General features: G+C 34.0%; 1 protein-coding gene across 2 annotated transcripts; it reads right to left on the reverse strand.

Annotated features, from left to right (window-relative positions):
- Positions 1-895: 895 nt before the first annotated feature.
- LOC117341397 (GTPase IMAP family member 4-like) lies at positions 896-18,381 on the reverse strand. 2 transcript variants are annotated; one of them, XM_033903247.1, is made up of 4 exons: positions 18,284-18,381; positions 17,282-17,309; positions 16,470-16,547; positions 896-2,282 (listed from the first exon to the last, which is right to left on the reverse strand). In XM_033903247.1, the coding sequence occupies exons 2-4, from the start codon at positions 17,304-17,306 to the stop codon at positions 1,381-1,383; spliced, it is 1,005 nt and encodes a 334-aa protein (XP_033759138.1). In that variant the 5' UTR covers positions 17,307-17,309; positions 18,284-18,381; the 3' UTR covers positions 896-1,380. The 2 variants fall into 2 exon arrangements, with proteins under 2 accessions (XP_033759138.1, XP_033759139.1); XM_033903248.1 differs by having other exon boundaries at positions 17,278-17,309; positions 18,284-18,342.
- Between the last annotated feature and the right edge of the window lie 1,159 nt (positions 18,382-19,540).

A 19,540-nucleotide genomic window follows, 5' to 3' on the forward strand; every position in this document is an offset into this window, starting at 1 on the left:
TTATTTCATGTGAATAGATGGCAGAGAAAACACAATTTACGGAAATGAAACAGGGCCTATGTTTCAGGCGTATTTATATTTAACTGCTGTAATGGGTGGAAAATCAGCTTCATAGTGATGCCATGGTCAAATGTTTGTTTTTTCACTTGGTATGTTCTTATAAAGAATCAAAAGTCATAATAGTATTATATACATGGCTACGTGTTGACGTAATTATATTATATCATACTAGAACATACACCCATCTTCGCCAAAAATACTTTATCCTGTGTCGCAATACTCATGTAACATATCCAATATCTACCATGTAATATGTCAAAATAGCGTATAGATATGATCAATTACATTGTAGCGTTCATACGTATCTAGATTATGAAACTACATAGTCATTATAGGTACCAATGAGATATGGTCTAAAACCAGGACATTAACAGGTCATTTATATCAACTTGACGAAATCTTCTATCACACTGATGATATAAATAACATACAACTGTATATCACCACTATAAAGAATGTTTTTACCAATCAAAATGGCGCTTTCTATTCACCTCATTGGAACTCGCCGGTTAGGCTTTTGATTATTAACGGTCCATCAACACTTAAATGCCATCAAGACAAATAAGGTTCACCTTCTGGTTGTCAATATTTAAAAATTCAAATATTTTTGGTCGTTAGAGTATCTCGTTAAATGGTGATTGTGTCATACTCGAGTAACTAAATTTGGCAGCAATGATAATGGAAAAAGGAAATGTAAAATTGGAAAAAACAGGCAAGGAAAAAAGAGGAGGAAAATAGACAAACAAAAATCACACATTTGTGCCTGCCCGACAGACATACCCGATGAAAATTACAAAAAAAAAAAAAAAAAAAAACCAACTCACCGTACACCATGAAGAAAGCTTTTATTATTTAATATTATATATTAGTGTTATATCTTATACTATATTATATACGTATAGTATGATTTTCCACGAGTGCAAACGGTCGCTAAATATTGGACGATATATTGTAGTATTACCTTAAACAAATAACATGTTGATTTTTAAGCAAATCTTTTATCTGTACTTACTTTTTTACCAAAGTGGTTCAGTCACTTTTGATTATGTGGATAAGTGATGGTGACAATTTCAGAAAAATTAGGTACGGATCATATTTACATATAAACTCTCGTTTTTGTTTGTTTTTTTAGCGTCCTATAAGCAGTTTATGTCATATAAAGATCAATTACATTTATTTATATTTCTGTAAAAATGTAATGATTTTGAGGATTATTTTTCTGTTACTATTTAATCATGAAATCCTCTAAATTAGTTTTTTCAAAGATGCACTTTTGAGCTGGATTACTAATGTAAGCAATCAATTCTGTTTGATTGTTTGCTATTTTTTGGTAAAGAAATTCTTGATACTTTCCCAGAAACATCGGAGTTTTTCCATTAACTTGGCAATTGGTCCTTTTCCATCGGCAACCTCTCGTCTTGCCTGATCGTCGATTCCATCTTCTTGCTGCGGATCTTCAACAACTTGAACCTGTTGTGGTTCTTGGCCTGTATCTCCTCGATCACCTTCCTGGATTTCCTCGTCAACAGTTGCCAATCTTTTGTTCAGACTTTCTGACTTCATTTTGCTCGTGTGAGCTTCCATTATATCGTTCGCTACTTTAAACTGATCGTTCGAATAACATTTATGAAGACGTTGGTCCATTATGTACTCAATGCGACTGATCAAAGCCTCGACTTGCTTTTCTTTTTCCCGTGGTGACTGGTTATCAAGGAATAAATGTCCTCCTTTGCAGAGTTTGACTAACCTATGTACTTGGTCTGGAAGTGTTTTAAAAAACGTTTCCTCGGTCAATAATTGTCTTTTCATTTCATCTGCCTTTGTAAACACTACCATTGTATAATCTACCATTGATTCTCCAAAAACATTTTTCAGTAAATCTAACGTGTTCAATTCTTCAGGGGAACTTCGAATGTTGGCCGGTATAGTGAGAAGAAACACGTGTGGGCCGGGAGCAGCGAGACCGATACATTTCACTAGTTCCTTGTGTGTTTCCTCTAACGATATATGACTGTCGAACAATCCTGGGGTATCGACAATCATTACGTTCCTTTTGTGTACTGGTGATCTGAAGAAGGAACATCTTTTGGTGCCAGATGATCCTCCCGGTACCACAGAAAAGGCTGATCGTCCTAGAATAGTGTTTCCTGTTGAACTTTTTCCAGATCCTGTCTTGCCTATGAGTATAATCCTCACCTCTGCAGTCAGTCGTCGGAAATCGCCTACATAGAAATAACATACTATATGTTTATGGGTTAGTTTTGTTGATACATAAACACAATGCAAAATGACTGCCTGCTGGGTGTCTTAGGCAGTATGCTTCAGTGAGGTAGCACTATAAATCGGCAAAAGTTCCGGCCGATCACAAGGAGACTTAACACGAACATACCGCAGCCTCCCAAAACACACATACGCACTCACCACACGCATGCATGTGGCACGCACGGGAGGCCATCCTTAAATGACCTTAGCTGCTAATAGGACGTTAAACTAAATAAGCCAAACCAAACCTGTCGGTAGACCTTTTTTCGAAACTGTGTCGAAGTGACATGAGTAAAAACAGATCAAGGGAAACCTACATGTGAAATTTTAGAAGGTCAGCTGTAAAATTCAAAATGACAGCCTCACGGTCATCTTTTTTTTCTGATTTCTAAAATTAAAATAAGGCAAACAGGAACCTACAGCTGGAGTTGTAATTTGAGAAAACAGCCCAATCAGCGCTTTCGTAAAATATAGCGGTAATAAACTTCGACCTTTCAAATTCATAATTGCCACCTTTCGGGCATTTCGTTTCAGAGCAGAATGATAATTTGATATGCAAAACTAATGCTCACGGGGAGACCTGCTTATTACATATAGTAACAAATTCATGAAGATATTTCTGCGAAAAAAAACGGTAACAATCAAATACTGTCAAAATTCAAAATGTCCGCCTATAGGCAATCTTGATTAAGATCCGTGTTAAAATTCAATTTGCACAAACAGGGGACCATGCAGGGAGCTACGAATGAAAATTGAGAAAAGATCCAAAGACTCAAAAAGCATACACTACTTTCGAAATAGGCCATGTTAGTCATTGACTTTTAACCGCCCATCAACAACATAAAGGTTATTAGGACCAACACATGATGAGTAAAAATGGGTAGAAGACGAGCAATTTAAAAACAAAGGATATTTGAACATTTACTTAAAGTTTAAAATGAAAAAAAAAACTGTCTAACGTTACTCAAATCTGATGATACAGGCCAACAGCTGCTAGACAGTTCAAAACTGTGTACACGCAATATCAGAGCGACAGGACCTAATGTGATAAGAGAAATATAGCAATTCCTGCTTCTCCTGGGGGAATGAAAGGATTTGGTCTGCAGCATCCTTTGGTGAAGGGGAATAATTTTTGACCGGAAGTCAGCGTCAAATATTGTGTCTTTTCACTTGTGAACATGCACTTACGACTTAATGGAGCAAATTTAATCGGAGTAAAATCATATTGATTGATATCGTCAAGGTCAGTGCAACATTTTGGTTTTATTTCACTGATGGACATTTTGGTTTTGTCTAGTATTGCTCAGTCTTGCCTTTCACCTAGGCAGCCAGGGCTCGATTCCCCGATCAGACGTGAAAAGGTATTGGGTCACCTGTCCGACCACGTGCTTCTCCAGGTACTCACATTTCTTCTCACAGTAAAACCCTCGCGCGCTTTCATCCGGGCCAACAAGCATGATCAACATAAGTTGATATAACTTGTATCGCAATTGTTGTAAAATAAATAAAGTTTACATTCATCAAACAAAGGTGGTAAAAACTCAACATCATATCAATTGATCATAGGTAAAGGTCACTGAATCAGATGTCAAGGTCAAATGTAGTATCTGTTGAATGACTCGGTATGACGACGAAGTGAGCAGTTGTGGTGAGGTTCACCTCCGTGTATATTCCAGTTTTATTGCAATTGATTTCAAGAATATGACCATAATTTTGATACTGCATATTGCATATGTATTGTGAACAGTGAGCTATATATAGCTTTTACCTGTACATGCACCTGTATAAGACGACGTGTTACGTGTCATTCGCTCTTGCGTTATCCTGAAATACGCCCAGTATGTCCAGTATGGAGGTAAGCCAGCCCCTGGTACCAGACTATAAGTGTGAGAACTTTTCGGATATCTCAGAATGTTTTAAAATGCTACATTGTTCCTTTTCTCATGAATTAAAAAACGTGAGTGAGGGCTAGTATGATTTAAAGAAGAAAGTTGAGGTTCTCGACTCTGCAGCTACCTGGGTCAATGATGAAATAAATGATCTCCACAGTAAACATCTACCTGATATTAGAGAGAAATTAAAAGAAGAAAAGAATGAACGTTTTGCGCTTGAACTCTGGGGGAGAAAGTGGAACATCGTGGTGAGGGGTGTGCCAGGCAATACTAGGGAATTACCCAAGGATACTGAAAAAAAAATTCGCGATTTCCTTACAGATGAGCTAAAATTGGAACTGGAATATGTGAAATCAATCCTTCTCCAGGCTATACATCGCCTCCTATCTGGTTACGAGGGTACCAAAAATATTATTGTTCGTTTCATGTCCCTTATAGACAGGGACACAGTCCTAAATCAAGCAATTAGGACGCTCAGACCAGGATGTGGAAAGACTGTTGTTACAGATCTGCCACCAGACCTATCTAAACCGTGGGGTGAGCTGTTGAAACAGAGAATGTCAATATCTGAATCCCAAAGGAAAACGCGACTTGTTTACCACAAGGAGGCCCCTTTCCTGACACTGGTGACGAAAGAGTAACCAGAGTTTGTCACTACATGTATATACTGTTATACTTACTGTGTTGCTGATATGACATTCTATATACATGTATACAGACTGGTATATGGACATTGGTAATTTATCGCCTTATAAAGATCAATTAACAAAATGATCTACCAATGCTTTACATGATCGTTTCAATACATACACTATATGATTACCTAATTATAAATTTGTGTTAGATTGAGTCATTTTTTCTCTTTTCTTTCATTTTGGTTTGAATTTTACCTTCATCAAGCTCCAGTACGTACTTGTCGTCTTGGGATAGTTAATCTCGATACAGTCTAGTGTCAATTATTCGCTCTTTTAGTGAGGCCTGCAGTTGTTTCTCAATAAATAATATACTCTATTCACACTGGCAAATAACTAGTTGAGGTCAAACATTGTTGAATTTAACATCTGATCATGTTGAGCGATTTACTTCTCATTTTCATGGTAAGTAAGACCATTTGTACATATTGAGATTGCATTGAAAAATATATCCACTTAATCTATCTAATCTTGGTTATCGATTACTTTAACCTTTTCATTTCTAAGATTGCTTATTGTCTAGTTCAACCTGATTCCTTTAATGACCGTGTTGGGTTCGTAAATTACTCGTGTTACTTAGAAGTAAACATGTGGATGGTGGCGGTACAAGTGGACGTACAGAGATGACAGATTTCCATGATGTAAGTTTTGAATTGCAGTGATTACATGATACATATTCAGTATTTTGTTTACTCAGCATAGATATTTGTATTCATAATAAACGTATACTCAAAATCATATATTAGACTGGTGACCGGACCACATCTAATTTCCATAGGTCAATAGGTTATATGGTCTCAGTGGACACAAAGAGCAATTTATGCCTAGAACCCTTGGCTAGAGGATGCGATCTGGCTACCAAAACACCCTAAGAGGACTGGCTGTGCAATTCATTAACTATGTAATGTATTAGCTTTCTCTTTATAACCGTCTACAACAGTAAAAGCTTAATAACATATATGGTTTTAGTACCAGTATCTATTTAATAGAATTTTGTAATTTTCTGGATGCAATTAAATATAATTACCTTCTTGTGACTATATAACTGTTAGTGATTATCTCCCTTCTCACAGTTCATTACATCACAGATCTCCGATTAAATACATTCTGTTATCTTTGTAGCGTAAACGAACATAATTTTTATTTACTTTTTTTTTTTTTTTTTATACTTGAAATTTGTTTGGTACAATGTACACATGGAGGAGACCGGTAATACCATCTATACCTATCCTTTGTTTTGTATTACATGTACCTTCTGTTTTTCTATATTTTCTGTATTACCTAAATCTTTGTAAGTATGAATGTGTATGAATGTGAGAGATATATAACTTGCCTTCAATCCTATGTTAATACCAACTTAATGTTTTATATTTTTGTAATCAAAATACTACGTATTATGTCAGGTAACATACATATCAACCCAGTTCTATCCTCAACCTCTTCTGAACAAAAACACTACTTCTGTGATTTATCAATATCACATTTAAATGTTAGATCTCTTCGAAATAAAATTGATCTGATTGATAGTTAATTCTATGATAATGATATGTTATGTCTTACTGAGACCCATCTGAACCCTGATATATCTGATATTGATTTACAAATAAATTCCCATCCTAGCATATATCATAGAGACAGACACATCAAGGTGGTGACGTTTTGATTTACACTAAAAATGATGTTATTATTAATCGTAGAAATGATCTTGAAACTGAAATTATTGACCATGTAATTTTAAAAATCAACACTTCAAATAAAAAAAAAATTCTTTGTTTCTTGTACAGACCTCCGAATACAACAGTAGACTATTGGAACAAACTTGACAATATATTAGATAACCTCACCAATGCTAATCATAACTTTATTATTACTGGTGGTATTAATGTTGACCTGTTAACAATGAAATCTTTTCATCTTTCTAAACTCCTAACTTAATATCAACTAAGAAACCTCATACAAACTCCAACACGAATTACAGATACTACTGCTACATTGATAGATGTTTTTATAACCAACAATGTAAATATCTTTAATTCAACACAGGTACTATCTCCTCTTTGCAGTGATCACTGTCCCGTTGTAGCTAATATCTGTTTTAAAACACTAAAAAGCAAACCTTATCAAAAAAAACTATCTTCAATTTTAATGAAGCTAAATGGGAGGATATTAATAATGAATTATTAAATATTGCTTGGTATAATATTTTTAATGCTAATAATAATATAAATGATTTATGTTCAAATGTCTTAGAAAAAATAAACTCTGCTACTAACACACATATACCACATAAAACAGTTGCTGTACATCCTGATGACAATCATGGATGACGGGTGAGATTAGACATAAATTATGACAAAAAAATAGATTACATAGAAATGCTAAAGAAAAAAATAGGAAACAATATTGGGCTAAATTTAGAAGTTTTTGGAATGACACCATTGATTTAATTAGGCAAGCTAAGGATAGTTATATGACAAAATTACAGAATTCTCTTGTCGACAAATCCATTAATCCAGCGAAATGGTAGCAAATAGCTAAATCCTTGGGCAAAATTACTAATAACTGAACTCAATCCTTTCCTTTTAAAAAATAACAATGAAATTTGTATTCATCCTCACGATAAGGCATTAAAGCATTAACCTACTTCTTTACTAACCTACCTGAGTTACCTCTCCTGACCGATTTTGAACTTTCTGATATTTATATGACTGAGTAAGATATTGTTGACAATTTACATATTCTTAATAAAAATAAACCAACTGGACCTGATAGTATCTTATCAATTATTGTAAAACGAATTTCGCCATCCTTAGTTTATCCACTGAAACTATTGGTCAATAAAACATTATCTAGTGGTGAAATTCCAGATATTTTAAAAGTTGCCAATGTTACTGCACTCTATAAAGGAAAAGGTGAAGTCAGTGATCTTAATAACTATAAACCCATTGCAGTTACATCTGTCTTTATTAAAATGTTGGAAAAAATTGTTTTTGAATATACTTATAATTATATTTCTGGTCATAATACGTGTATGTTAAGTGAACACCAGTCAGGTTTTCGACACACTGACTCAACAGTAAATCAATTAACTGATATTTATAATATTATAAGTAGTAATTTAGACCAAGGTACAGATTTGCGCTTTGCTTTCTGTGATATAAGTAAAGCTTTTGATAGAGTATGGCATTCAGGTCTCTTACAAAATTTAAAAACATATGGAATTAAAGGTAAATTATTTGATTGGTTCAAAGTTAATCTATCTGACATAAAACAACGGGTTATAAATCAAGCACTAGGCTTGTATCTGCATGGTCCCTCAAGGATCTGTCCTTGGTCCTTTTCTATTTTTTCTGTTCATTAATGACATCACCAATAATATAACTTCTAATATAAAACTCTTTGCTGATGACACCTCCCTCTATGTTATAGTACACAATAATAATGACCTCTATACGCCTACTAAAATGATTAATGATGATCTAGCTTCAATTTCTGAATGGGCTGATCAATGGCAAATTCTCTTTAATCCCAATAAAACAATAGCTATGAAGTTCACTCGTAGGTTGCATATTATTCATCCTCATCCTCTATTTAACAATAATCGTATTGCACAACATGAATATCACAATCACCTAGGCCTAAGATTTAATAGGAAAGGAACATGGATGGAACATATCTCAAATATGTATCACAAAGCTAAGTCAAGACTAAGTATACTTCGTGTTCTAAAAAAATCAGTAGTTGATCTGCAAAATATTTAATATAAAATAATATTATACAAAATGATAGACTTGAAATAAAGAAATTAAGAAGAGATAAACAAAATGGACTCGAACAAACGTTAAATCATCGTAGGATACACAAGTCTATAAGGATACACAACAAGTCTATAAGAATACACAAAGAGTCTATAAGAATACACAACAAGTCTATAAGAATACACAAAGAGTCTATTCCTGCTTCTCCTGGGGGAATGAAAGGATTTGGTCTGCAGCATCATTTGGTGAAGGGGAATAATTTTTGACCGGAAGTCAGCGTCAAATATTGTGTCTTTTCGCTTGTGAACATGCACTTACGACTTAATGGAGCAAATTTCATCGGAGTAAAATCATATTGATTGATATCGTCAAGGTCAGTGCAACATTTTGGTTTTATTTCACTGATGGACATTTTGGTTTTGTCTAGTATTGCTCAGTCTTGCCTTTCACCTAGGCAGCCAGGGCTCGATTCCCCGATCGGACGTGAAAAGGTATTGGGTCACCTGTCCGACCACGTGCTTTTCTCCAGGTACTCCCATTTCTTCTCACAGTAAAACCCTCGCGCGCTTTCATCCGGGCCAACACGCATGATCAACATAAGTTGATATAACTTGTATCGCAATTGTTGTAAAATAAATAAAGTTTACATTCATCAAACAAAGGTGGTAAAAACTCAACATCATATCAATTGATCATAGGTAAAGGTCACTGAATCAGATGTCAAGGTCAAATGTAGTATCTGTTGAATGACTCGGTATGACGACGAAGTGAGCAGTTGTGGTGAGGTTCATCTCCGTGTATATTTCAGTTTTATTGCAATTGATTTCAAGAATATGACCATAATTTTGATACTGCATATTGCATATGTATTGTGAACAGTGAGCTATATATAGCTTTTACCTGTACATGCACCTGTATAAGACGACGTGTTCGTGTCATTCGCTCGTGCGTTATCCTGAAATACGCCCAGTATGTCCAGTATGGAGGTAAGCCAGCCCCTGGTACCAGACTATAAGTGTGAGAAATTTTCGGATATCTCAGAATGTTTTAAAATGCTACATTGTTCCTTTTCTCATGAATTAAAAAACGTGAGTGAGGGCTAGTATGATTTAAAGAAGAAAGTTGAGGTTCTCGACTCTGCAGCTACCTGGGTCAATGATGAAATAAATGATCTCCACAGTAAACATCTACCTGATATTAGAGAGAAATCAAAAGAAGAAAAGAATGAACGTTTTGCGCTTGAACTCTGGGGGAGAAAGCGGAACATCGTGGTGAGGGGTGTGCCAGGCAATACTAGGGAATTACCCAAGGATACTGAAAAAAAAATTCGCGATTTCCTTACAGATGAGCTAAAATTGGAACTGGAATATGTGAAATCAATCCTTCTCCAGGCTATACATCGCCTCCTATCTGGTGACGAGGGTACCAAAAATATTATTGTTCGTTTCATGTCCCTTATAGACAGGGACACAGTCCTAAATCAAGCAATTAGGACGCTCAGACCAGGATGTGGAAAGGCTGTTGTTACAGATCTGCCACCAGACCTATCTAAACGGAGGGGTGAGCTGTTGAAACAGAGAATGTCAATATCTGAATCCCAAAGGAAAACGCGACTTGTTTACCACAAGGAGGCCCCTTTCCTGACACTGGTGACGAAAGAGTAACCAGAGTTTGTCACTACATGTATATACTGTTATACTAACTGTGTTGCTGATATGACATTCTATATACATGTATACAGACTGGTATATGGACATTGGTAATTTATCGCCTTATAAAGATAGATCAATTGACAAAATGATCTACCAATGCTTTACATGATCGTTTCAATACATACACTATATGATTACCTAATTATAAATTTGTGTTAGATTGAGTCATTTTTTCTCTTTTCTTTCATTTTGGTTTGAATTTTACCTTCATCAGGCTCCAGTACGTACTTGTCGTCTTGGGATAGTTAATCTCGATACAGTCTAGTGTCAATTATTCGCTCTTTTTAGTGAGGCCTGCAGTTGTTTCTCAATAAATAATATACTCTATTCACACTGGCAAATAACTAGTTGAGGTCAAACATTGTTGAATTTAACATCGGATCATGTTGAGCGATTTACTTCTCATTTTCATGGTAAGTAAGACCATTTGTACATATTGAGATTGCATTGAAAAATATATCCACTTAATCTATCTAATCTTGGTTATCGATTACTTTAACCTTTTCATTTCTAAGATTGCTTATTGTCTAGTTGAACCGTGTTGGGTTCGTAAATTACTCGTGTTACTTAGAAGTAAACATGTGGATGGTGGCGGTACAAGTGGACGTACAGAGATGACAGATTTCCATGGTGTAAGTTTTGAAGTGCAGTGATTACATGATACATATTCAGTATTTTGTTTACTCAGCATAGATATTTGTATTCATAATAAAATCATATATTAGACTGGTGACCGGACCACATCTAATTTCCATAGGTCAATAGGTTATATGGTGTCAGTGGACACAACGAGCAATTTATGCCTAGAACCCTTGGCTAGAGGATGCGATCTGGCTACCAAAACACCCTAAGAGGACTGGCTGTGCAATTCATTAACTATGTAATGTATTAGCTTTCTCTTTATAACCGTCTACAACAGTAAAAGCTTAATAACATATATGGTTTTAGTACCAGTATCTATTTAATAGAATTTTGTAATTTTCTGGATGCAATTAAATATAATTACCTTCTTGTGACTATATAACTGTTAGTGATTATCTCCCTTCTCACATTTCATTATATCACAGATCTCCGATTAAATACATTCTGTTATCTATTGTAGCGTAAACGAACATAATTTTTATTTACTTTTTTTTTTATTTTATACTTGAAATTTGTTTGTTACAATGGTACACATGGAGGAGACCAGTAATACCATCTATACCTATCCTCTGTTCTTGTATTACATGTACACGTAACTACTGTTTTTCTATTGTTCTGTATTACCTAAATCTTTGTAAGTATGAATGTGTATGAATGGGATAGATATATAACTTGCCTTAAATCCTATGTTAATACCAACTTAATGTTTTATATTTTTGTAATCGAAATACTACTTACGTATTATGTCAGGTAACATACATATCAACCCAGTTCCCTCCTCAACCTCTTCTGAACAAAAACACTACTTCTGTGATTTATCAATATCACATTTAAATGTTAGATCTCTTCGGAATAAAATTGATCTGATTGATAGTTAATTCTATGATAATGATACGTTATGTCTTACTGAGACCCATCTGAACCCTGATATATCTGATATTGATTTACAAATAAATTCCCATCCTAGCATATATCGTAGAGACAGACAGACACATCAAGGTGGTGGCATTTTGATTTACATTAAAAATGATGTTATTATTAATCGTAGAAATGATCTTGAAACTGAAATTATTGAACATGTAATTTTAGAAATCAACGCTTCAAATAAAAAAAAATCTTTGTTTCTTGTACAGACCTCCGAATACAACAGTAGACTATTGGAACAAACTTGACAATATATTAGATAACCTCACCAATACTAATCATAACTTTATTATTACTGGTGATATTAATGTTGATCTGTTAACAATGCAATCTTCTCATCTTTCTAAACTCCTAACTTAATATCAACTAAGAAACCTCATACAAACTCCAACACGAATTACAGATACTACTGCTACATTGATAGATGTTTTTATAACCAACAATGTAAATATCTTTAATTCAACACAGGTACTATCTCCTCTTTGCAGTGATCACTGTCCCGTTGTAGCTAATATCTGTTTTAAAACACTAAAAAGCAAACCTTATAAAAAAAACTATCTTCAATTTTAATGAAGCTAAATGGGAGGATATTAATAATGAATTATTAAATATTGCTTGGTATAATATTTTTAATGCTAATAATAATATAAATGATTTATGTTCAAATATCTTAGAAAAAATAAACTCTGCTACTAACACACATATACCACATAAAACAGTTGTTGTACATCCTGATGACAATCATGGATGACGGGTGAGATTAGACATAAATTATGACAAAAAAATAGATTACATAGAAATGCTAAAGAAAAAAATAGGAAACAATATTGGGCTAAATTTAGAAGTTTTTGGAATGACACCATTGATTTAATTAGGCAAGCTAAGGATAGTTATATGACAAAATTACAGAATTCTCTTGTCGACAAATCCATTAATCCAGCGAAATGGTAGCAAATAGCTAAATCCTTGGGCAAAATTACTAATAACTGAACTCAATCCTTTCCTTTTAAAAAATAACAATGAAATTTGTATTCATCCTCACGATAAGGCATTAAAGCATTAACCTACTTCTTTACTAACATCGCTTCTGATATTGTAGACACTAACCTACCTGAGTTACCTCTCCTGACCGATTTTGGACTTTCTGATATTTATATGACTGAGTAAGATATTGTTGACAATTTACATATTCTTAATAAAAACAAACCAACTGGACCTGATAGTCTCTTACCAATTATTGTAAAACGAATTGCGCCATCCTTAGTTTATCCACTGAAACTATTGGTCAATAAAACATTATCTAGTGGTGAGATTCCAGATATTTTAAAAGTTGCCAATGTTACTGCACTCTATAAAGGAAAAGGTGAAGTCAGTGATCTTAATAACTATAAACCCATTGCTGTTACATCTGTCTTTATTAAAATGTTGGAAAAAATTGTTTTTAAATATACTTATAATTATATTTCTGGTCATAATACGTGTATGTTCAGTGAACACCAGTCAGGTTTTCGACACACTGACTCAACAGTAAATCAATTAACTGATATTTATAATATTATAAGTAGTAATTTAGACCAAGGTACAGATTTGCGCTTTGTTTTCTGTGATATAAGTAAAGCTTTTGATAGAGTATGGCATTCAGGTCTCTTACAAAATTTAAAAACATATGGAATTAAAGGTAAATTATTTGATTGGTTCAAAGCTAATCTATCTGACAGAAAACAACGGGTTATAAATCAAGCACTAGGCTTTTATCTGCATGGTCCCTCAAGGATCTGTCCTTGGTCCCTTTCTATTTTTTCTGTTCATTAATGACATCACCAATAATATAACTTCTAATATAAAACTCTTTGCTGATGACACCTCCCTCTATGCTATAGTACACAATAATAATGACCTCTATACGCCTACTAAAATGATTAATGATGATCTAGCTTCAATTTCTGAATGGGCTGATCAATGGCAAATTCTCTTTAATCCCAATAAAACAATAGCTATGAAGTTCACTCGTAGGTTGAATATTATTCATCCTCATCCTCTATTTAACAATAATCGTATTGCACAACATGAATATCACAATCACCTAGGCCTAAGATTTAATAGTAAAGGAACATGGATGGAACATATCTCAAATATGTATCACAAAGCTAAGTCAAGACTAAGTATACTTCGTGTTCTAAAAAAATCAGTTGATAGGAAAACATTAAAAACTTTGTATACTTCATACATTAAACCAGTATTGGAATACGCTGATGTTGTGTGGGACAACTGTACCAAAACTGATTCTGACCTTCTCAAATCTGTCCGACTTGAAGCTATGCGTATAATAACTGGTCTCCGAAGAGGTACTCCTCACCACATTTTATATACTGAAACACAACTAGAGTCATTAAACTCAAGAAGACAAAATCATAAACTAATACTTAAGTTTAAAATTATCAATAATTACACTCCAACTTATATATTCAATATCATACAGCCATTTTTAAATGTAAACAATGTCTATACCTACCACAGTCACGAACTACTAGCTATATGAACAGTTTCTTTCCTTCAACAATGACTATGTGGAGTGCACTTGGCAGTACCGTAAGAGAATCTACTTCCGTTTCTTCTTTTATCAATTTCATCAATTCTCTTCCGAGGAAACTTAACATAATTTTATGTCAACTAAGGAATTATAAAAGTAACTTAAATAGTGATAGGTTCTAAGATCACTTGGTTGATAACTCTTCCTGTGCGTGTGGTGCACCTAGAGAGGATATTGTGCATTTTTTCTTTCAATGTACCCTGTATTCCAACTTCAGGCTCCATATTACATCCATTTATAATTTATTAGGTTATATAAGTCTTCATTGTTTATTATATGGTATCCTCAATGCATCTGATCATTCAAATAATTTTATACTTAATCATGTTAACCTATATATTAAACGTTTCTCTATGTAACATGATGTTGGTAGTAAACATATACAGATATATATTTCTATCTCTAGCAAGTTTTGTTTTTGTATTTTGTAACAACATTCTAGTATGAATGTGTGGATGAATGTGTGAGTGAATCCTTGTTGATTATTTTATTACATACAAGTCATCATTTATAGGCCTGACAGAAAGATGCTGTGCTTTTACTTCACAAAAGATTAATGCTACTTTTATTAATCTAAGCAATATCATTGGTGTATTTAATTAATTATACCTACTAGTTATGTAGTGGAAGGACGTACGTGGTTCCTCTCACCGTCTTACTCTTGTATAGATACATTTACCTTCCATACTTTACAATTATACTTTAGCATCAAAAGATGGAGTGTAACATCTTTCTCTTTTTGGGAAAAAAACTTATATAGGCTTAGCCTGTTGTCTAATTCTTTTAACAATGATGTATTTGCATGCATAAATATTTGTATGTATTATATATGTATTGTTAATAAAATATTTTGATGAAATTATGAAGCCAAGTTTGTCGGAATTAAACATTTAGTACACTGGCTGAGGTTCAAGGTTACTTAATCAAAGGTATTCTAAGGGTTATTTTTGTATCTTTTCACTAATAAATATCTGATGAAATTACAAAAAAAAAACAAAAAAAAAAACAATATGATTTAATTTACAGACTTAATACTCAAAGGTTAAAGGACAAAGTCAGAGTTACTGATTTTTCACTGATGCACATTTTCTTATAATATTATTAAGAAAAGATGGATGGTATTAAACACGATGTCAACTTCGCTGGGTCAAGTGTTTTGGAAACGAGAGTAACATCTCTACATATTTCGCTTCATATTTGAAATTGGTTTTGCAACCCAGATATCAAACTGAACCTCAGCGATATGGGCAGATGACTTTATTGTTGATCAACAAATGTAAACTTATTTATATTTATTTTACAACGAATCACGTGGTGTCAACATATATCAGTCATACTTGTTAGCCCTTGTTTTTGCGCACGAGGTGTCTTATTGTTTGAGGAAACCGGACTACCTGATGAAAAACCACGTGGTCGTTTTATGTCCAACCGTGGAATCGAACCCCGGCTGCCTAGATGAAAGGCAAGTGTGTTATTACAGTTACCACCTGTGGAGGATATATAACCACACCACGGGCCTTGACCTGTCAGAATTCTAATTTTCTATGAAATTATGACATTAATCTATTTAAAGGTTGAATGAGAAACTGACAGAAATACATAAAACTGAGAGATCGATCAAAGAATGAGTAAACTATATTTAATATAACTTAAGTACTACTGAATATCTAGGTGAGAATTACAGGCCCCAGTTTTGAAAAATCTATTTTACTGAAAGTACATGGACTTTCTCAAAGTAGATTCCCCTATTTGTACACGTTAAACTTAAAGACTGATCGCAAAAGACAAGCTGACTATTTTAAATTTTCACTGGTGACCTTTTTGCTGTTATCACCGCCAATACCAGTCCACTTTGGACGATCTGGACTAACTATTGAACATCAACAATATGAAAAATGTAAGCCATGTTTGTCATACTGTTCAAATACTAAACTTACCGCCAACTAGAGAATTCGGAGGTAGTGACGTTGATCCAAATTTCCTGACTTCTGCTCCATTATTCATCTTTGACATCACTGTTATTATAAATTGATTTTCCATTGTCATATTTCATTGTACTGTTAGTGTATTGTTCAATATACAAAAAGTTACACAATTTGATAGCATCTTAGATATGAATTTAATAACTGAACTTGATCTGCAAAATATTTAATATAAAATAATATTATACAAAATGATAGACTTGAAATAAAGAAATTAAGAAGTGAGAAACAAAATGGACTCGAACAAACGTTAAATCATCGTAGGATACACAAGTCTATAAGGATACACAAAAAGTCTAAGGATACACAACAAGTATATAAGGATACACAGAGTTTATAAGAATACACAAAGAGTCTATAAGAATACACAACATGTCTATAATGATACACAACAAGTCTATAAGAATACAAAGAGTCTATAAGAATACAAAGAGTTTATAAGAATACAAAGAGTCTATAAGAATACACAAAGAGTCTATAATGATTCACAAGTCTATAAGGATACACAAGTCTATAAGGATACACAAGTCTATAAGGATACACAAGTCTATAAGGATACACAAAAAGTCTAAGGATATAAAACAAGTGTATAAGGATATACAAAAAATATAATTTACTCCACATGAAACGTTTGTGTAGCATGCATTGGGACACGAATTATGAATATATCAATAATGATGATATTGTATTACTAGCTAATCAATAAATAATTTAAAACTGATCAATGTTTTGTCATTTCAAAAGTGAAAAGGAATTAAAATACCTACATCCGTCTACTTTCCGTCTCGCCATCTCCTGTAAAATAAATAAGAACTAATGTAAAGTTATAAATAGATATTTAATAATATACGCATATATAATTAGTTAATTAATGTGCACGGTTCAAGTCTTGATGGTTGTCTTCAGCAGTATGCGTCAGTCAGGCAGCACTAAAAACCGACATAATTTTCTATCTCGGGGAGAGAAACAAGAACATATACTACCTCCAAAACTACATTTATCACATGCATTTTGTACATTGGGGAGGCGGACCTTAAATGACCCTAGCTGATAGGACATTAAACAATACACAGGGGATGCCGTCCCTAAATGACCTTAGCTGTTAATAGGGCGTTTATCAATACACAAGGGGAGCCCTTAAATGACCTTAGCTGGTAGGACATTAAACAATACAAATCAGGAGTGACTCTTCACTTGCTTGCACGTGTCACATTAACGAGGGTTATATAATTACAGGGACATGACAGCAGAGAACCACGACAGTTAATGCCTTTCTGTGCAGTATAAATATCAAACCTCTGAAGCTGATAGCGAACAACTATTACTATATTATCAGTGTGTCATAACGATACATTGTGTAAACATTTCACTATCAGTAAAGTATTCTTTATTAAAGTTCATTCGCACGTATCTATTATTACACCTTAACCGCCGTAATGTATAACACAAAATCTCTTAGACTATCTTTGCTTGCGAATGTGGCGACCTTTGTACAAATTTATAACAACAATATCATACAATAATTTACATTGATGTTATATGAACTTTATTTTACTTAGAGAAACCCTGATTCACTTCATATGTAACTCTAAAATCTTATTGTAATGTAAAAGGACACGAGCTCTGTACAGACAGGTGACTGGCGACATCAACAACTTAACACTATACATTAGTCATCGTCACCTAGCTGTCTACCAATCTACTTAATGATAATACTACGATAATGGCCTGGTAAGATGTAGAACGTAACGATTGTTAGAAAGACTTACCTGTAATTAAGTGAACTTCGATCTGATTTGTTCACCTGTTCCTGCCACTTCCTTTAAAGTGTTTCGGTGATCAACAAAGGGGTATAACTCTTGTTAACTATGACCATTCATGAACCTAGCTGTCATTGTTTTGTAGTGTATTGTAGTGAATTTACGGCCCATCGACATTTTAAGTCACTTTGGTTAAAAAAAAACACCAGTTTAAACGACTAAAATAAGGAAACGCATTAAACACTGACCAAATATAAACAAGAGGCCAGTGGGCCTTAACGGTCACCAGGCTATAAAGATCTTTGTATGATTTGAAGTATATATGCATAGTAGCAAATATACTGGTACCGTTGGCCATGGAAGCCATCTCGAATTTTGGATCGACCAGAAAAATGATAACACTTAGTCATACTATCGCATGATCATTGTAGCCACGTTTGAGCCGAATCCAACTGATGGACGTTGAGAAGAATTTCAAATAGGTGTTGTGCATGAAAACAATGATTACGCGATCATGTTACAAAATGGCTGCCCTGGCGGTCATATCAAACATTTTAGTAGGCTGAAAAAATAACAACGCTTTATTTGCTTCCCTGCGATAGCATCCCAAATATTTCAAACTCCAACGCAACAGTGGAACTTGAGATGTTTAAAATCAGTTTTTTGTTGTTCAGGATGGCATGCAGGAGAGGCCGCCCGTAAATGTCAGTAGTTTGCAGATAAGACGTTAAACATCACAAAACCAATCCAGACCAAACCTATTTGCCTCTTCAGGAATATGCTTTTAAGAAAATTCATATTCAGTTCATGCTGCCCAAATATTCTGTAGACCAAACTTTAGTAAAGAATAGTTAAACCTTCATCATACAACAGCGGAACGTTTTGAAAAAAAAACCTCTTTATTCTTGCCCTGCAGGTAGGCAGAGGAATTCTACATGCTGCCCCCATTGCATGATCATAAGAGGCGACTACATCATGTATCTTATCTTTTTTTCTTTCTAGAAACTTTACTCTTCCGAATGTCTACTTTAAAATGCATTACATTTGGGCCTTTAGTTTAGAGTTTGCCCATTGTGAGGAGGGCTTTGTGTTACTTCTTCCCAGGAGTTGATGGCTTGCATGGATTCTGGAGAGCGAACAACAACTTATAAATTGCGGCTCCAATTATATCTATCGTGTAATACAGCTATACAAAGCGTTGTGTACAATTGGATACAATTATATCTGATGTCTTATATATTATGTCTCCATAATCTAGTTCTGATT

Source organism: Pecten maximus, chromosome 13, assembly GCF_902652985.1.
Source record: "Pecten maximus chromosome 13, xPecMax1.1, whole genome shotgun sequence".
In the NCBI taxonomy this organism is placed as follows: domain Eukaryota; kingdom Metazoa; phylum Mollusca; class Bivalvia; order Pectinida; family Pectinidae; genus Pecten; species Pecten maximus.